This window comes from Monodon monoceros, unplaced genomic scaffold (genome assembly GCF_005190385.1).
Source record: "Monodon monoceros isolate NGI ecotype Baffin Bay Population unplaced genomic scaffold, NGI_Narwhal_1 Super_Scaffold_18, whole genome shotgun sequence".
Taxonomy (NCBI): Eukaryota; Metazoa; Chordata; class Mammalia; order Artiodactyla; family Monodontidae; genus Monodon; species Monodon monoceros.
The window spans coordinates 1,872,144-1,896,718 of record NW_021703774.1 but is presented as its reverse complement, the minus strand read 5'-3'; the positions used below and the strand labels follow the sequence as shown (position 1 = coordinate 1,896,718).

The following is a 24,575-nucleotide window of genomic DNA, read 5'->3' as shown; positions in this document are numbered from 1 at the left end:
CTACAGTTAATCTATCACATCTTGGGGAGACAGACTCTCAGCATAATTTTCGAAGCACCGTCCAAACCAGAGGTAAACGGAAAAACTTGTAAGAGCTCATTTGGCGCCTCTGGAAATAACTTTATCCCGGAATGCTAACACGTGAGTAGGGTTCTCATTTAATATGCACGATTAGTTTTCTGCTCTACTCCATAAGCCATTAGAAACAGCAAACTAAAAAGCAGAGTGAAATAAAGGCACCAGGTCGGGACTATTAAGAGTCAAGAGCCGAGATAGGAGATGGATTTGGGAGGAGAAAACAGCTGCCAGCCCAAAGCTCTGTCACTACAGGGTGACGATGACAGCGACGCTCCTCCCGTCACCACGGACAGTTAACCATGTAACGCCTGCTTAGTGAGATACCGGTGTGAATGCATCCCCAAGTCCAGCATCAGCGTGTCAGAAAGACTTGTAAAAATCTGGTTTCGAAATATGGCCCCTAAGGTGAGAGGTTCAGACACTGGCTCGACTTTCCGAAGCTGGCAGGCCTGTCCTCCCACACCTCGCAGCCCCCCAGGCAGGTTCGCACTAAATGCACATGTGGGTTTCCAGCTCCCTCTCTGAAAACTGCAAACAAGCAAAGACCTCTTATATGTCTGACTTCCCCTTGTATCTTAACCTTTAAAAAGGGACCTTAAAAAATGACCCTTGAACACCTGAAACTAACACAATGATGTAAATCAACTATACTTCAATGAAAAAAACACAAAAAAACAAAAACGACCCTCAAAACAGGTTTAGTTATCTGGAAAATGTACCTTTGTAAAACATCTTACTCTCAAATAATACTGAATAAATAAGTTGCTACCACAGATATAGAAACTTTTATTTTGCTGGTAAACATAAAGTCTATATTAAACAAGTAGTAGGATAATAATTATCTTCCTAAAAGATAATTTTATGATTAAAAAAGAAAAAGAAACCCCAGTGTCTTTATTTATTTATTTTTTTTGCGGTACGCGGGCCTCTCACTGTTGTGGCCTCTCCCGTTGCGGAGCACAGGCTCCGGACGCACAGGCTCAGCGGCCATGGCTCACGGGACCAGCCGCTCCGCAGGACGTGGGATCTTCCCCGACCGGGGCACGAACCCGCGTCCCCTGCATCTGCAGGCGGACTCTCAACCACTGCGCCACCAGGGAAGCCCCCCAGTGTCTTTATTTTAAAGGCAAAGATGAGACACAGTTTCCTTCATGGCTACTCATATTCCACTGACACCTTTATCGAAATAGACTACTACATTACGGAGTCATTTTAAAACTCCATTTACTCAGGCACAAGTGACATTCTGTAAAGTGTAAGCTGTGCACATCTTAAGTGTGCAGCTTGTCTTTACACACGTGTACCCCGCGCAACCCCCGCTCAGATCGGCACGTGCAACACGCCCATCACCGCTTTCCAGCAGGCTCCCTCGTGACCCACCATTCTACCTGAAGTACTCGGCTTCTGTCACGATAGATTCGTGTTGCCTATTTTTGAACTTCCTATAAATAGAATCATATGGAATGTACTTGTTATCATCTAGTTTCTTTCACTCAACCTCGTGTTTTGGGATTCATCTGGGTTGTACGAATCAGTGGTTCTTTTCTATTGCTGTGCAGTAGTCTGCTGTTACCAGGCAGTAATTTTAATTATTACAGGTACTTACACATATGAATTACAGTGTATCCCCTCTTATGAAAATTAACATAGTCAATATTGGCATGAAATAATTATTCAGTGGAATAATTCCTATAACTTTTCCTTTTAAACTTTTAAAAATTAAAGCAGCTTTAGACAAATCATGCATATTATATAAACTTCAGAAGAAAACGAAGGATATGCTGTGAAAAGGACGTCTTCCTTCCTGTCCCGTCCCATCCCCCAAGTGCCCTGGACAAACCAGCGCTTTCAGGGAGAGCATATTCATTTATAAGCATGTTCGTATACATCTTTTTTCTCCTCCTCACACATACGATATCCTGTAATACATAATCTTCTACACTTTGCCTTTTTTTCACTTAGAAGAACACAACATCCTCATACATTTTTGAACAAACACACGTCTGCCACATTTGAACTAGTCACTCAACTAAAGGCTTGGAATACATCACAGAGCACAGAGTTTCAGAAGTGGGAGGGGTCTCCGGTCTACCCTGTTTACAGAGGAGGTGGAAGCTTCCAGGAGATGAAATGATTTGCACAAGAACCGGAAACAGGACAGTGGCAGAGACAAGACTTGGAGCTATTCCCAGTAAACAACAAAGTCTGAAGAGAAAAGTACCTGATGAATGTGAAGAGTGCAAATCCTGGGCCGCGATGCCATGCAGGCAGCTGGAAATCCTCCTGTTCTTCATCAGAGTCCTGCTCCTGGAAAAACAGAAACCGTAAGGCTGGCAGTGACACTCCACGTGGGAAAATGCGAAGGACACAGTTTTAAATTCTCCAAAGAGAATGGACATCCACGAGAACGTTTTCCATGGAAATATTTTCATCAAGGGCTAAATTAATTTGGTTTATCGAACAGGAATTTACTATTTTCAGGTACTAGTCTAACCCTATAGGTAATGAACTGAATAGAACAAATGTACAGCTGACCCGTGAACGAGGCGGGGATTAGGGGCGCACAGTCAGCCCTCGGCACACGAGGTTCCTCCACATCCACAGGCTCAGCCAACCCCAATCCTGTCGTGTTTACTACTGAAAACCCGTGCTGTTAGAGGGTCAGCTGTCCTACTATTCACAGGCTCCGGATACTGTGGTTAAGACACAGCAAACAGGGCTTCTGGGCTCACGGAACTCAGGGTCCACAGAAGTCATGAGGGCATGGAGGGCTGCGGAGGCGCTCGGAGGGAAGGACTCGGCCCCAGAGCCGGGAGGGCCCCCGGAGCGAGCCTGGGGCCGACCTCGGATGCCAGCTAAGGGAGCGTGGATTGATCCTGAGCAAGTTATCCTGGGAAGGGTTTTAACCAGGGAAATGATCCAGGTCAATAAATTCAAGTAAATATTTGCTGCACAGGGCGAAGAGCACAGCACCGGGAAGCGTAGCAGCGGCACAAGGCAGGAGGCGACCCCAAAATTCGACCTTCAGGGCTCTTCCTGCTGCCTCTCCCCTCAGCCGAGGGTAAAAACACTCACGTCTCCCCCTGGGGTGTGACGGAAGGAGCGCCTGCTTCCGTATCACCACCCATGGACCAACTTTCCAAAGCCCAGCTCCAGCCCCTATCAGGCTGTGGCCCCAGACCTCAGTCCAGCGGGACCTTTGAAGTCTTCTCCTTAACAGGACCCTCTCTACTGGTGGCCACTCACAGAAAAACGCTATTTGTTGAAAAGATGGTTAAACAAAAGCATTCTATCTGTAGTCGCCTAAATGTTTCAAATATAAAATCTCCCCATGAATTCCTACGAGAGAAACACAGAATTATGACTGACAACAGGGAGAGAAAATATCAATTCTCACAGGTTACAGTTTTTTTACTTAGTAGCGAAAGAAAAGCGTACATTATCCCATTAAGTCTGAACTAGGAAAACTTATTCTTTCAACACGACTGTAGTTAAACAATGTTTAAACTCAAATTAAAAAATGCTTGTCACATTCCTTTCAAAGAATCTTTACTTAACATCGGGGGAAATTTTATTTTTAACTGTCAACAGCACATATCAAAATTTATATGCCACCAAACCGGTCTATTTCACCGCAGAACAAGCATGGCACATCACTGCCTAGAAGCTCCATAATTAAGAGTCCATTACCTTCAGGCGTTCTCAGAGTCTGCAATTCTGTCATAAACATGCTTACAAGGCTGAAACTTCATACACAAGGCTCCTGACCAAGAGCAATCCATGTTTTAAAAAAAATGATACTTTTAAATTATAGAAGTTTTCAAAAACATCTCTGCCAAATGAAAACACCTGATTTCGAAATCTTAGAAAATGTTGCTTTGATTTTTCAGTGACAATTTAAGTTTCTGTTGATTCCCTAATTATTCCCTTATTATTAAGTCAGCGGGACTTAAGATGTAAATTACTAACCTTCAATAGGATAAAATTTTAATGTTAATTCTTAATGTTCGTATTTGATCCACACGTCTAAGTACACAAAACTTATACCCGTTTATAATAAAACAATAAGAAATCAGTAATTTTTAAATCTAAAGGAATTTATAAACCACACTCTCAAGAATCTGTAGGTCTGGTTTGAATTCTGGGAGGTTTATGCCACCCACTCTGGGCTGGTGTAAGTGTCCCAGGCCCCATCGGCCCAATTCCACTCCAGGACGAGTTAGCTCATTTCAGTGCCAGAGCCCACCTCGGTTTTGAAGTCCTCGGGACAAATCACCTGAAGATATCACTTGCCTTTTCACTGGAATTGGATCAGAAATCATACCCTCTCTGTATCATGTTATTCAATACGTATTAGGTGCCTGAGAGCAAGAACTGCCATTTACAGCACAGCCACGGACAAGGCTGGATCTCAAACCCTCCCAGCAACGCCGCGCCATCCGCGTCATCGGTCCCGTGTCAGAGACCACGGTGGTCACCGGAGAAGCAGCTGCTCCTCACGGATGACCCTGCCCTGTCTCCAGCTCACAGATGAGAAAACGGAAGCCTCGAGACGTCCTGCCCTGGGCCCCCGGCCACGTGGGGCCAGGACGAGGACTCAGGACTCGGTGGGACCTGTGACTCTGCACAGCACGGGCCTGCAGCGGATGCACTCAAGGAGCCCAGAGTCTGTTTAAAGCACACGCTCTGTGTTTCCTTCAGCCTGAGATTCGAGCTGCCACGTACCTAACATATAACATGAACGCGACGTCCCGGCTATTTCTTACTCTAGCTTAGCGGCTAGAATGCAGGAAATAAAGCAAAAGTCACAGGTAATTAAGCAGTTCCACCTCTTTGAGGAGAGTTTATGCAAATGAGTTTAAAATAAGCATGGTCAAAACCAAGAGAGGCCTAAAAAGGTTTAGAACCCCAAACGGACTCTGAGCTGCGCTGAAGGCGATGAAGTTGAAACTACATTTAACCCGAAACTCGCTGTTCTTCCCTCTGCAACAGAGAGGCTGGTGACTCTGGACAAGATCCTTATCTCTTTAAATCCTTAGTTACTTCGCCTGTAAAATGGGGGTAAGGACAGCAGCAGTTCTGCGGTGAATGAGACTCTGCTCAGCATGCATTCAGTACATGTTCTATCTACGGTGATGCTTCTGCTGGAGGAAACGCCACTGACCTTTACATCCTGAAAATTCCCGAATCCCTTCTACAAAGTCTTAGACCTCAGTGTACACCTGGATGACCCCCAGGAACCTCAAACTCACCGCGTCCAAAAAAGCCTCCCTACCGTCCTCCTCAGGGAACCCCACCCTCCCCTAGTCACTCGGCCAGGACCCGCCTGCAGCCCCGCATCACTGTCACCCCACACCAGCCACCGAGGCCTGTGATCCTGCCTCACGGATGCCCGTAGACCTACCCTCCTCTGCAGCCCCTGCCCAGCCTCGGGTCAGGTCTTCATCAACTTGCCCCGCCCCAACTTTCCTCCACGCCAGGTCTTGGAGGGCAGGGAATATTCTGTACTTATCCCCGTATCCTCAGGACATGGCAGCCAGCAGTCCTGTTCAAAGATCAAACCAAGGGGCTAACCGAGTCCCAGGACGAAGGCCGTCCTACTACAGCGTTCGCCTCTCTGTAACCCAAGCTCGGGGGCGTGTGCAGGGGCAGCGTCCTCTGGCGCTGAGTCTTGTATGTTGTAGTTAATAAGCAACATCTGTCACGTACAGAAGTCCTCGTCACCGCGATTTAGCGTTCTGAGGTGCTCATACTAACTTAACGGCATTTCAAACTCGGTAACTTACAATAAAATATCATAGAATACGCCAGGTTTTTGAGAAAGGGTAAAGTAATAAACACTGTTCATCTTTATAGGAAATTAGGTTTATGCCAGTCTAAGTTGCTCTTAAAACTTATATGGTAAAATACTGAGGCTGTTTCTTCGTATTCTAACTGAATATAAACGATCTAATGCCCTAAGTGCTGTAATTTGATCAGTGACCTACTGGGTTCCTTCCCAGATATCCACCATGACAACAGATAGTTCTTTTGAGAAGGAGGAAAGCAAGGAACACAAATGTCCTCACCTCCTTCTGGAAAATGAAGACACTGGAACATCTGTGATGTCGGGTTCCCACTCATCTTCAGGGTCGCAAAACACATCTTCACCCTTGTTACTACAATGGCTCTAAGAAAATTAAATATATAGTTTCTAGTAATTATGGGTTAAAAATGTTTAGCAACTAAGGGCAAAATGTTTACTTTATCACATTTATAAAATTTGCAAAATTATAGATTATCTAGATAATGTTAAAGGTAAAAAATCGCATTTCTGATAAAATTTTTAAAAATCACATGACACTAGGAATTATATTAAAAGAGATCTACTAATAAAAGCAACAGAAATCACTAAATAATTCAGAAATAATAAACGTGATTTAGAAAACATAGAGAAAACAAAAACGATAGCGTCCTCAGGAGAAAAAGAAAAGAATAACCTGACAACATCAAGGGGACCTGAACAGACACTCCTCCACAGACGACACACAGACGGCCAGCAAACACAGGAAGGACGCTCCACATCACCGATAATTAGAGAGATACAAATCAAAGCTATAGTGAGCTGTCACATCACAGTGCTCAGAATGGCCGTCATCAAAAAGTCTACAAACAATAAATGCTGGAGAGGGTGTGGAGAGAAGGGAAAACTCTTGCACTGCTGCTGGGAATGTAAATTGGTACAACCACTATGGAGAACAATATGGAGGTTCCTTAAAAAGCTAAAAATAGAACTACCATATGACCCAGCAATCCCACTACTGGGCATATACCCTGAGAAAACCATAATTCAAAAACAGTCAATGTACCACAATGTTCACTGCAGCTCTATTTACAATAGCCAGGACATGGAAGCAACCTAAGTGTCCATCGACAGATGAATGGATAAAGAAGATGTGGCACATGTATACACTGGAATATTACTCAGCCATAAAAAGAAACAAAATTGAGTTATTTGTCATGAGGTGGATGGACCCAGAGTCTGTCATACAGAGTAAAGTAAGTCAGAAAGAAAAAATACCGTATGCTAACACATATATATGGAATCTTAAAAAAAAAAATGGTCATGAAGAACCGAGGGGCAGGACGGGAATAAAGACGCAGACCTACTAGGGAATGGACTTGAGGACACGGGGAGGGAGAAGGGTAAACTGGGACAAAGTGAGACAGTGGCATGGACATATATACACTACCAAATGTAAAATCGATAGCTAGTGGGAAGCAGCCACATAGCACAGGGAGATCAGCTTGGTGCTTTGTGACCACCTAGAGGGGTGGGATAGGGAGGGTGGGAGGGAGGGAGACATAAGAGGGAAGAGATATGGGGATATATGTATATGTATAGCTGATTCACTTTGTTATAAAGCAGAAACTAACACACCATTGTAAAGCAATTATACTGCAGTAAAGATGGTAAAAACAAAGACAAATTTGAATTAGCTTTGACACAAAATATTAATTTAATGAATCAGTATTTTTGGAAATGAATACATTAACCAATAACTATAAAATGCTTAAAGCAATATCTGGTCAATATTAACTGTGGAATAAATTATTATGAATTATTTCTAATAAAAAAGATTCAATCACTTCCTGGTTGAATATATTGATCATGATAATCTATATTTTAATTTAAATATTTAAAGCAATACCAATTGAAGTGCTAGCAAAATAAATATAGAGATTGATTCAAGAATAGTATAACTAAATGGAAAAATAAGTAAAGAATATTGCAACAAACGGTTGAAAGTAGGAATGTAAGGTAACTCACCCATCAGATTTTAATGTATATGTCAAGGCAAGAATTATCAAATGACCTCAATACAGTTTTTTGCTTTTTTAATTACACAAGCAATTCACATTCATTGTGGAAAATCTGGAAATTATTAATACATATAACACAAAGAAAAAATTTTAACCATCTGCAAACCCATCATTTAGAGGTAAACTGTCAGTGCTTTTGTATGATTCCCTTCAGCCTTTCTGTATTTTCTATTGTGAATATACCTTGCATTCCATTCCTGGAATTAACCCTACTTAATCATGGTATAAGTATTCTCTAAATACAACCTTGGGTTTGACTTACTAACATTTCTTTCAGGATTTTTATAGCTGTGTTCATATTAAGATTAGTTTGTAATTCTCTTTTGAATCATCTTTTCAGTTTTTGTGGGTTTTGTTTGTTTTGATTGTAATCAGTTATTCTAGCATCATAACTGTGATACCTTCTATTCTTTGCTACGTTCTAGAATAGTTTAAATGTAACAGGATTTGTCTGTTTTTTGGAGGTTCAAAAGTGCTTACCTATGAAATTGACTGGGATCAGCATCTTTTTTTTTTTTTGCGGTACACGGGCCTCTCACTGTTGCAGCCCCTCCCGTTGCGGAGCACAGGCTCCGGACGCACAGGCTCAGCGGCCATGGCTCAGGGCCCAGCCGCTCCGCGGCACGTGGGATCCTCCCGGACCGGGGCACGAACCCGTGTTCCCTGCATCGGCAGGCGGACCCTCAACCACTGCGCCACCAGGGAAGCCCAGCATCTTTTTTTTTTTTTTCAGGCTAGTTCACTGACAAACTTTTCAATTTATTGCTTGGTTAGTCACCTATTAAATCAACTTTCATAATTTCTCTTTTTCTAGAAAAATCTTTACTTTCTAGAAAATTATTAAACTTATTAGCTTACTTATTAAACTTATTTACATAAAAATGTAACATAATCTTAAAATGCTTGAGATCTTTATTTAAATGCTACGTCCAGGGGCTTCCCTGGTGGCACAGTGGTTGAGAGTCTGCCTGACGATGCAGGGGACACGGGTTCGTGCCCCGGTCCGGGAAGATCCCACATGCCGCAGAGTGGCTGGGCCCGTGAGCCATGGCTGCTGAGCCTGTGCGTCCAGAGCCCGTGCTCTGCAACGGGAGAGGCCACAGCAGTGAGAGGCCTGTGTACCGCAAAAAAAAAAAAAAAAAAAAATGCTACGTCCATTCCTAAAATCACATGTTCTTCTTTTCAAAGAGCCGAAGCCTGAGTTTATTAATTCTAATTTGTCAATTATTCCTTTTATTTTTAATGATTCCTTCATTTACTCTCCCTTGGTTTAGGTTTATTCTTTTCTAGATTGAGTTAACTAATTTATTTTCATTTTTCCACTACACAATTCAGGCATTAAGGCTATAATCTGGCAGAATCCTGTAAGTTTTTACATATAATATTTTTATTTCAAAAAGTTTATAGAGATTTTAATAATATTCCAAACCTCGTAAAGTTCTTTCATTGCCGCAAGCTTAGACTCAAACTTTTCCAGACTCCAGACAGTTGAGACCCCTAGTTGCAGGTTACGAACCTGAATACAAGTGTCAGAACTACTTCCTTTATCTGATACAACATGTCTGAAAGAAAAACCAAAGAAAAAAAATGCTTCTCCTAAAACATACATAACCTAGTTTTCCGAATTAGAATGACTCCCATAAAAATTCAGACCACTGATTAAATCTCTCCATAGTTAAGTATTTTTGTTATACTAATAATCATGTCTAGTATATACTATATTAAAATAACTTCTTATATAATAATTTCTGAAAAGTTCTAATATTGTATATTCCTTTTAAAATGTGGAATACTTATAAATTCTCAACTCAAAAGAAAATTAGTGAATTCCTAAAACATCTAAAATTATTGTTTATAAAATATACGAGTATGTTAATTGCTGAAAGCCTTTTTCACTCCAAAGTGAGCTCTGAGAGGGGAATCTGGAAGTGCCCCTGGGGATTATGACACCCGCTTGCTCCTGGACAGGCATGTAGGATACCATGTCCTTAGAGAAACGAAAACAGAAAAAAATCACATGAAGCGTGAAGTGTGACTAGTTTAAAACAACGAATTACTTTACAAATAAGATAATCACTCACCTGCCAAAAACATAATTCTTTTTTAACTTGTTGCTGATGGTATTGGCTTCCTGAATCATCACGGAGAGTTTCATGGAGCTCCAACTGGGCTGAACTAGCAGAGAGCACACGGAGAAGATTCAGAATACGTATGTGAGCACTAACACGCCACCAGGCACAACACGTCCTGAAAAAAACTGACTTCAAACGAATAGTTTTAACGATACATCACAGAAGGTGAAGGTGATAACTCAGTAACTTTTCTTCAAGCCTCACTGGTGAAATAAAATATTCTTCATACAAAATGAGGTCTTTCACCTGTGGAGGCATGGAAGAAAACTGAAGTTCACAGAGAGAGGATACGGGTTTTGTAAACAAGGAAATGCCAAAGATGCTGCTTTTCCTTCTAATATTTTTAAAGATTTTTTTTCTAATTTCTTTTTTTCCTAACTTCTAATTTACTTAAAGTATTAGGTAAAGTATACTACAGCCTTAACTTAAATAGAACCACAGTTCTTTTTTATTTTGCCTGAAATTTAAAAAATAGATAAAGACAGAAACAGAGATATATTAGGACATAAAAACACTTTCAGTCCACAATTCCACGTTCCTAATTCAAACTTAAGATTTTATCATAAACATTTTCTATATTGTTCAGTCAAACTTATAACCAGCATTCCATTAAAAACATTACTTTGGAAGAGTGAAATTCATTGTTCATGTGGATAAAAAAAATCAAGTATTCATTGCATGGTACTGTTTTAGGACCTAAGAGGAATAAAAACATGTATTAATACAGTGTTCTTACCTCTCACAACAGATGTAACTGTTTCAAGGTAATTTAAAAACAGAAGTTATGGAAAGTATACGGCACAACTACCAAGTATTGTTGCTAAAACACTGAACCTGGATGACGGGTTCTTTGCAGGGTGTGTAGAGGCATAAGCAACAGCCTGGACATACAGTCAGCAAACCCAGGATCTGTGAAACTCTACAGGTAGAGAACCTGGCTTCTTCAATACATCAATTACAAGGGGACAGAGAGAGAGGAAGGAAGAGCCAGCTGACAGATTAAAAGAGACTTAAAAGGCACATCTAGGGCTTCCCTGGTGGCGTCCGGAGCCTGTGCTCCACAATGGGAGAGGCCACAGCAGTGAGAGGCCCGTGTACCGCAAAAAAAAAAAAAAAAAAAAAAAAGGCACATCTAGCAAACACAGGGTGTGGACGACCACATTTGTATCCTGATTCAAACAAACCAAATAGATTTTAAAAATTATGACAAAGTCCACAAAATTTGAATAGGGACTAGATATTTAATGTGTAAGAAATTATTATTAATATTTTTAGGTGTAATAATAATATCAGAGTTACGCTTCAAAGAGTGACAGGGAAAGAGAGAAAAGAGAGTTCTTATCTAACTTGGAGATACATAGTGAAGTATTTACAGATCAGGTGATAGGATGTCTGGGAGCTGCTTCAGAATAGTCCAGGGGGGCAGGGGGATTGAGCACGGCTGGAACAAAACTGAACATGTGTGGGTAACTGTTGAAGATGGATGATAAGTATGGAAGAGTTTACTGTAGCAATCTCTCTGCTTTCATAGTTTATTTGAAACTTTCTATAATTAAAAAAAGAAAGTTTACATTAAACAGCCTGTGTTTGGGGACTTCCCTGGCAGTCCAGTGGTTAGGACACTGTGATCTCACTGCCGGGGCCTGGGTTTGATCCCTGGTCGTGAACTAAGATCGCACAGGCGCGGCCAAATAAATATATAAATATTTGAAAAAAAAATGCTGTGCTCTACGCAGGAATGTAGAAACGTACAAAAAAAATAACAACTTTCAAGTGAGAAAGAAAACGAAGTATGCAATGATTAAGCACAACTCAGATTAATAATGCTTATAAAATTAGAATTAAGGATTAGAGTAAGACATTTTAAAAAGCATAATACACATTAAAATAATACTTGGAACTCTGTTTACTATTTGCTTATATAACTAAATATTCTAAAAAGTGAATATCCTAAAAATAATCATTCATACAAATTTATCTAGATCCAGAGAAGTCAGCAACATCCAGAAAAAAATGTTTGAATATACATAGAATATGAACATTTTACTAATTGTATGAAATAACATACATAACTTAAGAAAATACCTGCTAAAATCGTCCTATACTCACTTGTGAAAGTTTTATCCCTATTACTCTGATTTTGCTGTAGAACTTGTACTTCCTTAGCAATCCTTTGTTTCTCAGTTTCTAAAGCTTCCAGAATTCTTGCATGGCGGATCCTGTGGTCTTCTAAAGCCTAATTGATATTCATGCATGTGGAGCCGTACACGAGAACATGCAAAGAGAGAAATTAGAAAACCAGACTGACGATGGTAATGCACTACATAATTCTCATTTCACAGTACGTGTTTTATTAAGCATAAAGGCTTTTAAAAAATGATTTATAAAGTATCTTTATAAAATGATTTTTTCCCCACAACAAAATCATTAGGAATTTTTATAACATAGATTAATCTTTTTCTCCCCATTGATAGGAACATAAAAACCTTCAGAAAAAGACAAAAAAAGGAAAAAAACTACTCAAGAATTTGTTGACTAAATTAAAAAGTTGAATTAAAAATACACCTAAAAACCTCACTTGAGGGCTTGCCTGGTGGTGCAGTGGTTGGGAGTCCACCTGCCGATGCAGGGGACGCGGGTTCGTGCCCCGGTCTGGGAAGACCCCACATGCCGCGGAGCGGCTGGGCCCGTGAGCCATGGCTGCTGAGCCTGCGCGTCCGGAGCCTGTGCTCCGCAATGGGAGAGGCCACAACAGTGAGAGGCCCGCGTACCACACACACACACAAAAAACCCTCATTGATACAAATAAGCCTTATAACAGCCCACTAATGATAATTGTTTTCAAGATTTAAACACATCTGTTTTTCTCTTAAAACTCTCCTGGGTGGTTCACTAAGCCCCTCCGTGCTCTGGAATCGGCTAATATAAGTATTCTCACCATTTTATAGTACTGGTACTCTGGGGTTACTGCGAGTATCTTCCTCTACCCCCAGCCCCACCATAAACTTAGGAAGGAAAGAAGGAAAACTGCCATTTGAGAGTAAAACTTGAAGATGTAGGAAGTCGCAGCAGAGATGAAAGCAGGGGCTCCCCCTTCGGGATTCAGGGCCCCCCTCCAGGGCTGGTTAGAAGGGATTCCGGCCCCACCCCAGAGGATGTGATTCGGCAGTTCTGGATGGACCGAGATCTGCACGTCTCCAGGCGATGCTGAGGCTGCTGGTCCAGCACCTGGAGAGCCACCGTGAGCTGCCCTTGAAAGATGCCTCTGTGCTCAGAGAGATGAGGGAAGTCAGCACCTGAGCTTCCAAGGCTGAGGTAGTTCCCTGAGGACTCACGCAGGCACACGGCCTGCTCGCTGCTCTTTCCACCCTGGCACCGGGATGTAACCGGTCCAGGAGCTGAGCCGTCCCCCCTTCTATATACCACGCCCTAGTATCACCTCACTCCTTACATCGTTCGGCGTGACTAACCACAGGGTCGCTGTGGACCAGGGAAAGAGAACACTCGACTGGAACTCGCTGGAAACAACAGCTCTGTCCCTTTGAAAAGATCTGTGTGAGCACATCGTGAGGACAGAGGCTTTCAGGCAGGAAGCCCCTTCTCACCTGCAGACCTGGATTTGGCCATCGCCCATCAAGAGACCATAAGCTCTTTAAAAAAAAAGAAAAATCCAGCTTTTCCTCAAGATAGCTCAGACTAGCTATAAAATGAAATTACCTGTTTCGTAGCCAAAGTCTCCATTTCTAACCGCTTTTTGTTGACATATATTTCCTGTTCAAAACGCTGCTTTGCCTTTTCTAGTTCCTCAATTTTGTAATTAGCCTTTTGGTTATTTATTTCCTGTATCTTCTTTCTTTGACATTCTTCTTTCTTTGACATACAATAATAAAAAATAAATAGGGCAAAGATACAGAGCAATTCTTCAAAAATGATACCAAAACGGTACAAAAGTCCCTTTGTAAAAATCAGTGCACAGGAAATTGACTCACAGATAGAAAAGGTGCCCCAATGCTTCTCCACCCCATCCAGGTTGACTAACCCAACCGAAAATAACCATCACTAGTCAAACCTTTCAGAGCGCTGCCCTCCAGATGGGCTTCTGGGAGGCAGGGCTGCCCAAGGGCTGGGGGACAGAGCCTGTCTGCTTCTCCTCCCCCCCGCCCAGCAGCCTTGATCTCCCCTCTGACGCTCCCCCGGGGCCCTGCACCGGCAGAGAAAGAAAACAGTTCTGCCTCTTACCAGTTCTGCTTCCAGGACTTTTATTTTGCTTTCGTACACAGCTTTTTGAGAGGAAAGCTCTTGCTGAGCCATTTCTTTCACGATCTGGATTCCCTGCATCATTTCTTCCTTTGCTTTCAGCTGCGCCTCCTTTATTTCTGCTTCAAGTCTACAAGTAGCAAAATATTCAACAGTTACAGGGTACTCTGTCAAGAATTCTTCATATGCTATAATAGTTCTTAATCATATTAAGATGTTAAATTAAACAAAAGTTCAAATCTCAAAACTTCATTTCTGACATTCTGTCAGCAGCATTCTGAAATGTTTATTAGCTCTAGAACTGTTTACACAAACAAAACATAAAAGGTTGAAAATGTGCTCATTTCTAACTTAGTTACCATTGCAGATGCTCGATAGTTAAGCAAATGTTCTTCTAATGCTTAAGCTATATAAAAATGTTTTAACTTACATAAAAACATAAAATATATATTTATAACATAATTATGTTACAGTGAACATTGCAGTAAATGTTACAGTTAACATTGTAGTGAACACAAAATATGGGCATCTTATGTTAAACTAACAATGGTTAGGGCAAAAATTATTTCATATCATTATCTTTCAATTCATGTTTAGGTCACAGACTAGGAATATATTGAAATGCCTCTAAGAGCATGATACATGGGCCGATAAAGCAGAGATTGTACCATATTTTTCCAATCATCTATAATAACTTTGTAAGCAGACAGGGTGGGGGGTCCCCCAGAGAGAGAACCAGGCGGGGCTTTCCTGACAGAAGGGAAGCCATGTTTGGCCTGAGCCGTTTTGCGATCTGAGCCTGGACACAGCGCTTGCCCTTGAACAGGCCTCAGAAACCAATGATCTCGAGGGAAAAAAAGAACGACTGTTATCAGGCAAGAGAAACAACAACAGCAAAGACAAGACACCCGTTGTGAAGACTCGCAGCTCTGAGTCAATGGTGAAGGCTAGCCTGAAGCTCAGCCACCAGGTCAACGGGAACCTCAGGGATGGAGATGCTGACCTTCTGTGACCCCCGTGGCTTCAGTCAACTGAAGCCTGGACTCTGTCGATCCCTGCCCTGATTCTATGCTGACTTCTCTCCTGCTCGGGCCCCTTCACGAACACGCATGTACCCTTAGCTTAAAACCTCCCCAGTCTTACTGCTGGGGAAGCACGGCTTTGGGAAAGTTCCCATGTTCTCCTTACTTGATGCAGGTAATGCATCCTTCCTTCTCCTGATCCTTGGCCTGGCTGTGTCTTTTGGCTCGACACCCACCAAGAGGTGAACCCAGTTTTCAGGTAACACTTAGACATTTTGAGAAGTCAAAATATTAAATTACCTTTCACTGTATGGGGGGAAAAGGATTGGTGATTACAGAAAACCAAAAGCTTCTTTCTTCTCAACAAAACCCGACGCTTTAACAACTGTACTGCATAAAATTTCCGTACCCAATTTTACTGAATTAGAATAAGAATGTCAGGGCTTCCCTGGTGGTGCAATGGTTGAGAATCCGCCTGCCAAGGCAGGGGACACGGGTTCGAGCCCTGGTCCGGGAGGATCCCACATGCCGCGGAGCCACTAAGCCCGTGCGCCACAACCACTGAGCCTGCACTCTGGAGACCACAAGCCACAACGACTGAGCCCGCGAGCCACAACTACTGAAGCCCGTGCGCCTAGAGCCCGTGCTCCGCAACAGGAGAGGCCACCGCAGTGAGAAGCCCACGCACCGCAGCGAAGAGTGGCCCCTGCTCCCTGCTCACCGCGGCTAGAGAAAGCCTGCGCACAGCAATGAAGACCCAAGGCAGCCAAAAAAAAAAAAAAAAAAAAAAAAAAGAAATAAGAATGTCAAAAGAAAGAGGACCTAATGGCTACCAGGGCCTGGGGGGAGGGGGTAGCCGTTGCTTAGTGGGTACAGAGCCCCAGTTGGGTGATGAGAAAGTTCTGGAGACAGAACATGGTTGAGGCTGCACAACACTGTGAGTTACTTGACACCACGGAGCTGCACACTTGAAAATGGCTAAAGAGGTGAATTTTACGCTACGTATGTCGTACCACAACTTTAAAAAAAAAAAAGAGGGCAAAGCAAGCTCAGACTTTTGACAAGGTGACAAAGCAGGGTTCGTGTGGCCCACCCCGGTCATCCTTCCCACCCCCCGCCTCCATCCTCTGTGCGGATACTTCTCCCCCCGTGAGCCCGAGATGCCCGTCTCACCCCCCAGCCTCCACTGCACTGCAGCCCGGGACCCGGCTCCACCGCCCTCCACCCTCCAGACCTGGGCCACAGCCACCCTTCTGCAATGTGATCCCCATCATGTCTGTCTCATGTCTCCTTAAAATTATCTTATGAGCCCATAACCTTTAAGATAAAGTCCAAATGCTTTAGCATTTTATTTCTGTGTTACTTGCCATTTATTTTACAGGGATCCTGCTGAAATCAGAACTCCTACAATATTGCCTCAGCTAAAACTGGGGCAAAAGAAGAAAAGTAAATAAGGGTCCACTCCCCAGGCTTCCCCTGGCCGACTCCCTCCCAGGGGACATCTTCTCACGAGACCTTCGCTGACCCCTGGTCGGGACAGGAGTCACCCCAGGAGCTCCACACGGTACAGGGCTCTGTCAGGGCACTCTGTGTGTCTGTCCGTCAGCCCCATAAGAAGACAAATTCCTCCAGCGTAGGAGCCAAGTTTGTTTGTTGAGTGAATGCACACAGAAGAGGAAAGATCACGTCGCTAGAAATCGGCACCCAGAGAGTTAACGAGTGCAGTCAGGACAACCTGATTAAGGCTCTCCATAGCCCTCTCCCGTATACTTACTGTTTCATACCAACAAAAATACTTACTGTAATCTCTGTGCCAAGAGCAAGTCATTTTTTGCAGATTCGAAGTCTCTTGGACCCTCACTCACAAGAGTATCTCTACTGGGCGGTCTTTCCCCTTTCTGGACTTCTACTGGATGATTAAATCTAAAATAATGATCGCCACCAAGAATCACCCGATCACCCTAAAGCACACAAGAAATTTACTCCTTGAGGTGAGTCTGAACCAAAAAATTCCGTGGGACAAACCCTTATGTTCAACAATTCAATAGTCTAGTATCACTAATGATAAACATTAAAAATCACGGCAGCTAACATTTATGAAATGCTTCCTACAGGCCAAGAACTGCATCTGACACTCTACACATACATCATCTCACTGATGTCTCACAACTATGCATGTTATTATCCCGATTTTAGGAGTGAGGAAACTAACGGAGCACAGAGCTTAACAGTAACAGTGATAAGCGCACGCTGAGCTCACTGTCTGCAGACGCTGTATTAAGAACTATGCATGAATCCTTTCACCTACTCCTCCCTTATCCCTCCTGAAAGACAGGATGTATACCAAGTGACCATACGTCTTGCTTTGCCTTCAACAGAATAGTTCATGCCTGTTCTCCTAATATAATTATTGAAATGCTCTCAAAAGTGTCCTGACATGGGTGACATGCAATCACCCCGAGCTTAATAACTTTTCAAAGGTCATATGGCAAGTGGCAGGGCCAGGGCTTCGACCCTGTCTGGCCTGATTCCAAAGCCCAGCTCTTCCCGGGACACATAATGCTGCTGCTGGTGGACAGCTCCTTGGGGGCTGGTCCACCCACCATAATAGAACTGCAGTCTCTGCGCAAAGGCAGGCAATTCGTGAAGTAAGAGAACGTTAGAACCAGAAAGTCCTTCATCCCTTCATCAGTTCACTACTGATCTTACAGAGGACAGAACCCGGCTCAGCAAAACTAGATCACTTGCCCAAAGTCAAACAATTTCTCACATCTTAGCAGCAGCCAACTTACATGATGTAATACCGTGGGTTCCAAAATAAGTCTTCCATTTACATATGTCTTTGCTTCCCCAGCTGGGATGATACTCACGGTCCCATCGAAATTGTTGATGGTGCTGTGAAGACAGGATGCACATTGTTACAACTACAGGACAGACTAACAAGTAAGAAAAAGGCAATACAGATAATCCTCCTTGAGTTATTCCCTTAGTGTCAAGGTTCATATCAATTTGTGACCATAATGACTTAGAACTCTCTTATTTTCCTTCAATTAGATTTTGAAGGTTTGGTGAAAAAGCCTGGCTTCTCTAGCAATTCTATCCACGAGTGGTGGGAAAAATTTTCATCGTATGTATTTTGATTAAAACTACTTAAAAAAAATACCAACCCCTCTTCCCCAGAAATGGAAAAAAAAAAAAAAAACACAAACATTAAAGGAAAATACACTAAAATACTGACAGTGGTTTCTTTATGAATGGAAGAGTTTTAAGTATTTTTATGTTTTACTTTTCTAACTTTCTGGTTTCATTTATGAGTTTTAATAATGGGACAAACAACATTTTCCTCCCATGAAAAGAGGGGTAATACAGAGGAAGGAAAAGCATGGAGATAAAAGCACACTCCTTGGACGTCTAATTAACTGAACTCTGACGATAAGATGATACTGTTGAAACTCAACTATAAATGCTATATATCCTTTTGAGTCTTTTTATTCAGAAAATAGGAAAGAAACTCCAAAATCCAATTATCTTTGGATTAACTGGACAGAAAGAAAGAGAAAACTGTAGCAAAAGCTGAGCCCCAAACAAAACCTCCAGCTCCAGACAAGGCTCCGAGATCTCCAGTTAAAGAATGACAGTTGAACTTGAGCACCTAGAGGAGAGGACTTGGGAAGAACAGCCCACCCTCCCGCCAGCCTAGTGTCCTAACCCCATAAAGGTTTAAACAAGGTCTGCTTGTTCTGACGCCTCCTCTCTCCCAGGCTTTTGATGGCTCTGCCATCAAAAGCCCTTGGCCTTTTAGCATTCTGCCCCCTCCCACCACCCCCCATCCAGCTTCAACCACCAACCCCCTGATCCACCACTATTTTCCATAAGAACCCCACCTGGATTTGCCTTAACATCAGCTTCTCTCCTTTACCTGAATCGCTCCATCGACATAAGACATCCTCTCCCTTATCTCCATCACTCGTCAAGGCCAGAGCCCTCTAAGCAGCTTCTCTTTAGGGCTCAAAGCTAGAGGTGAACTTTCCTTCTCTTTCTTTACTTTTAAGTACTAAGTAGCTAAGACCCACCTAATGTTAATATAAACTGATGGGTACTGGCGCTCCTTTGTCCACTGAGCCCCACGTGCCAGGTATGTCATCAGTGAAGACAGACGCGAAACCTGCTCTCGTGAAGTTCACGGTCCAGAGAGTGAGACAAACACCTATCCGTGTACTAAAAGGGGAAACACCAAGTGCCAGGCGAGTGGCGGACTTCCTAGTCCCCCTGGACTCTCAACTCTTTGGGGGCATGTTCTGTATCTTTGCTACAAGCATAAATAATTCTGGGTTTATTTGTTATAGAAAATGGTTAATTAACGGAAGAGAAAGAGGATCTGAGGATCAAGAAGCCGTGCCACGCCGGGTACAAAGACAACGCGGGCTCGAGGACCTCAGGCCGTGCAATACTGGTGAGAAAACACACTGCATTTTTGGAGATTTTTTGTATGAACGCTGCAGGTCACAAAAACAGCCATATGTTATTTAATATACGGCACTGGTAGAGTTGGTTATTCACGTGGAAAATAAATGAATTTAGATCCCTACTTCACACCAAACAAAAAATTCCATACGACTTAAGGACTTAAATGTGAAGGCAAAACTTCAAAACATTTAGAAGATAATTTAGGTGACTGTCTCTATGACCTCAGTGTAGAAATGATTTCTTAAACAAGACACAAACACTGACAACCATAAAGGAAAAGACTGACTTATGTACTACACTAACCAAGAACTCTGATCCATCAAGAGAAAAAAACCCAACACAATCGAAAAATGGACAAAAGCCATGTTCAATTCATGTGAACAAATTTTAAAATTTGTCAACCCAATCAAAAATCCTGCCATAGATGATGGATAGAAGTTTAGATCTATTGGCTGAGGGATAACTTCTGATAGAGCGATACTACATCGTATCTCCTATTGAGAGTAACTGACCTGCCATCCTTACAAAACACTCAGACTGCCTGTTTTTCCTGGCTAAAAGATGCGTTCGAAGACTTATACCAAAGAATCAGTGTGAGTGAATGCCTCATGTGAAGAAAGCCACAGTCATCAAGATCTGGAAAAGTACTTGGCAGGAACGCACCAGTGCTCGTCGGCGATCAGCACCCCCGACAACTGGATGTCACGGCTCGAGTTTGGTTTATACTTTCCGACTGTAGTTGTTCCCTCTTTTATCATATATAACAGTATCTCCGACAGCTGAGGGTCTTCGTTGAGATTGACCAGGTTTGGCAAATGGTTGTCCATTTGAAATGTAATTCCTGCTTTCTAGTAGAAGTCAGAAAAAAAATTAACTTTAATCACAAGCATGAAACTGTTAGATCCACCTAAAACATTAAACATTTAAGTCGCGGTATGTGGGACTCAGTTAATTAACGGTCTCTTAGACCCTCTCCTCACGACTTCCCCGTAAGTGTGACCACCATACTTCTTAGACTCCCAGGAAGACGCTGACCTTCTGTCCTGGCACCATCCTCAGCCTACTCACGGCTCAACCCAGCATCACCAGATGTGCCTGATCTCACCCACCGACATCTACAGCAGGTCAGGTCCTGCCGCTGCGTCTCCACTGCCATCACCTTGGTTCAGACCCGTAGCACCTCCCGCCTGAACCACTGAGGCAGCCTTCTGCCCGCCCTGCCAACAGTCCCTCTTGGCTTCAGTCCTGCTTACACCCTACACCAAAGTAATTCTGAACTAATTCTCAAAATGTCGATTCCCTGGTCAAACACTTTCAATGATTTCCCACTTTCCACAGGATAAAACAAATTCCTTGGCCTGGAATCTGAGAAAGTACATCTGTATATTTACTGTCATATTTCTTTACAAATTTTCAAATCAGTTTAGAGAGTTGAAACGATACCTGTAACTCCTTTGTTACTTGAAGTTTCCTGTTTTCAGCTTGTTCAAGTTTTTCTTTCCACATTCTTACCAAAGACAAACGAGAGTTTAAAAGAGTTAAAAATATCCAGGTTTATAAGACTGAGAATCAAGAGACAATCAACTGAGATGAGGAAACCACTAGGGAATACTTAAAACGTAATGGTCTGGGGATAAGCTGCTCTGTTCACAGGGAAGGCAGGGATAAAGGCAGACTCTGGTACCTCCTCAGCCTCCCGTCCCCACCTCCACCCCCCGCCCCCTCTCCCGACCCTCGCCCCAAGCCAGTCCAGCGATTCCAGGCAACACCCACAGCATCGAAGGCAGTGATCAGAGCCCACCTTTGCATTTCTGCCATGTCTCTCTCCTGCTGATACAGCTTCATTCTCAGGGATGTTATTTCTTGCCGACAGAGCCTATATCGCTCAGGGTCAATGTTCTGACTGTTTCTTTGAGCAGCTTTTAACTTTTCAATTTCTGCTTTCAAGTCTAAATATTTGTAGAAAGAGGCAGGATCAATAACATTTGATATATAGTAATTCCCACACTAGACATAACCCTCCAATCTTCTATTTTATTTGAAGTTTTAAATACTAAGTAAAACAGAATACTTGCAGAAATTTTACTTTACCTACAAATCTCTACCTAACCTTTACCTGAAAAACTGCTCCCCTCTTAATGAATTTCCTTCCCTCATAAGCAGTATGGCCACATAATGTATCGTCCAAAAGGGACGCCTTTGAGAAGGACCGGGGGCACCATTCATCACACTGGCATGACAGCCATGAACCAGGACTGCCCCAGGCAAACCATACTCATAAAGACATGTTAGATAAAGATGACAGATTTGCCAAGCTGGAATTCAGAATACTTATTTTTAATGAAAATGGTCCCATTTGTAAACGCGAGGGGATCCAAACAGGAAAAGATAGAGCACGAGACGGCAAATCCATCCTCCTCTGGCCCACACCTCTGAGGGACCTATTCGCCTTCTGCAAGATCCCCGAGCAGGTGAGCAAGAGAAGGCGGACACTCGGCGCTGGCGAAGGGAGGCCCGTGCTGGAGACCCAGGACCAAGCAGCCTTTGGGTCAATGAACCAAGCGGAAGCAGAGGTGAGAGACAGACAACGGCGGAAAGGCCACAGGAGGAAAAGTAAAGGACATTATCGTCCCTGTGCTGCACAGGAGCACGACTCAGTCCATAGAGGGTTTCCTACGCTGGCTCCTTCCCCTTCACCCACCCCATTTCCCAGCTTTTTCTGACTTTCCCCGTTACTCTCCTTCCCGCCGTCCTTCCATCCGCCTTCCTCATCAGTGTGGAATGATGGCTAGCAGCTATTACACAGATACGAGAGAAAAATCTTTAACTTCCTTAAACTGCGTATTTTCATCACTGAAATGAATATTTGAGACTAAACTCTTGCAAGATAATCTTTAAGTCTGTAGGGAACTGCTGACCTCTGATCAACTTGGCGCTCACGTCCTCGTTGACCCTGGCGGCGTTGACTATCATCCGGGCCTGGGTGGCGTATCTCAGCGTGCTCAGGGTCTCCTCCACGCTGCTGGCCGCCGGGCTGACCGTGGCGATCATCGACGTCTTGGAATTTCCGCTCAGACTTTCCTTCAGCAGCCTTCAAGGAAAACAGTCACAATTAGACTTTGCTTCTGCAACGACCTCGTGACAACTACCTAGAGAGCACAAGGCAGACCACCGGGACACGTGATGCAGTGCTACGCTCCTCACTCAGACACCGGTTAGAACTATTTGGTATTTGTAGCTATTTTTAGATCTCTGCGCACTTTATTTCATCTCACACTTCTCATTTATTTATTTTGGCCGCACAGCTTGTGGAATTCTAGTTCTCTGACCAGGGATTGAACCCAGGCCCTCGGCAGTGAGAGCGCAGAGTCCTAACCACTGGACCGCCAGGGAAAGTCCCTCGTCTCATACTTTTTATATTGTTCTGTGAAGCGATAGTCTGTGCAAAGATTTTAAAATATGGTTAACTCTCCAATATTTAGTAAAATCCCTCCCCATACTAGACTGCGAGCTACTTTAGGGGCGGGACCGTGTGTCTGGTCACCCTTGCATTTCCAGGGTCACCAGAGCCCTTCAAAGCAGCTGCTCAAAAGTGCAGAAAATGATGGATGAACATATAAACACAAATTTTGTTTTCTATTACATGCAAAAGCCTTATTTTAGAAGGAAAAAGATCATGAGACTAAAAGCTCTGTATTTATGAATGCAGAGTGAATTATTCCCAACTTTCAAAAGTTATTCTTGATTTTCAAAAGGCATTAAAAAAATCATTGTTCCCTTACAGGTTTTGAGGTGGCAATTATAATATAATAAGTCAAATATAATGATACACTGCGGTCAACAGTGATGCAGTCCGTATCAGAATTGGGTATTAAATCAATACAGATGTAATCTGAATGTAATATATCTGAAGTTAAATACATGTTCATTAATGAAAATACTTTTTGAACACTTACACACCAGCCAGTGTGTGCTAAACTTCACTTCACACACATAGTAATGTGTTTAGTGATACCATATATGCTCAAACATCAGGCACTAATAACAGTTCATTCATCATTTAACCCTCATTACAACCCTAAAAGACAGGTATTGATATTATCCCCATTTTACAGATGAGGAAACAGGCTGGAGGACTATTAAGTGATTTGCCCAAAGTCACACAGTTTGTAGGAAGCACAGCTGAGATCAAGTCCAGGTAGCCTGGCTCTGGAATCCGTACCGCTCACCACTGCTCTGTCCCAGAGTCATGAAGTCAGTCTATGCCCTTTTCCTCCACCGTACTCACTCTATTTTGTACAATTCCTTATACTCCAAAAGCTACTTGCCATGTGAGGACAGACTCGCGGTAAGGAATGAATGTTCTCTTCCCGCTGGCCTGCTCGGAGAGCGCAGATATGACCTTTCCCAGGGTCAGCAGGGACTTGTTAATGCTCACGCCTTCCTGGGGACAAGATCAAACATTTTAATTGAAAGGAACTGCTCAGCAATAAATGTATTTCACAAAATATATTTCTTCCTTCATATAATTACTGAGGAAATACTTTCTTCCATAAACTACCAACTTTCTTCAGACTCAAAATTTACTAATTGACTCTGAGAAGCAATCAAAACCAAGAACTACGGGTTCCTCTTTAAGTCTCAGCAACACAGTCTATAAAGTGCAGGGACAGAGAGGTTATTCTTGGTTAAGATTACACACTTAGGGACTTCCCTGGTGGCGCAGTGGTTAGGAATACCGCCTGCCAGTGCAGGG

The 24,575-nt window shown here is 42.9% G+C and overlaps 1 protein-coding gene across 1 annotated transcript in view; it reads right to left on the bottom strand.

Moving 5' to 3' along the window:
- The window catches only part of KIF14 (kinesin family member 14), a 48,901-nt gene that overhangs the window by 11,440 nt on the left and 12,886 nt on the right, over positions 1 to 24,575 (bottom strand). The window contains exons 11-24 of the mRNA XM_029227151.1: positions 24,148 to 24,263; positions 22,738 to 22,910; positions 21,621 to 21,768; positions 21,263 to 21,326; positions 20,483 to 20,667; positions 18,145 to 18,247; positions 17,153 to 17,313; positions 14,313 to 14,460; positions 13,791 to 13,943; positions 12,183 to 12,309; positions 10,023 to 10,116; positions 9,371 to 9,503; positions 6,147 to 6,247; positions 2,300 to 2,385 (exon numbers count right to left, since the gene is read on the bottom strand). Coding sequence (XP_029082984.1) covers positions 2,300 to 2,385; positions 6,147 to 6,247; positions 9,371 to 9,503; positions 10,023 to 10,116; positions 12,183 to 12,309; positions 13,791 to 13,943; positions 14,313 to 14,460; positions 17,153 to 17,313; positions 18,145 to 18,247; positions 20,483 to 20,667; positions 21,263 to 21,326; positions 21,621 to 21,768; positions 22,738 to 22,910; positions 24,148 to 24,263 — 1,792 coding nt within the window. The remainder of the gene's footprint in view (positions 1 to 2,299; positions 2,386 to 6,146; positions 6,248 to 9,370; positions 9,504 to 10,022; positions 10,117 to 12,182; positions 12,310 to 13,790; positions 13,944 to 14,312; positions 14,461 to 17,152; positions 17,314 to 18,144; positions 18,248 to 20,482; positions 20,668 to 21,262; positions 21,327 to 21,620; positions 21,769 to 22,737; positions 22,911 to 24,147; positions 24,264 to 24,575) is intronic.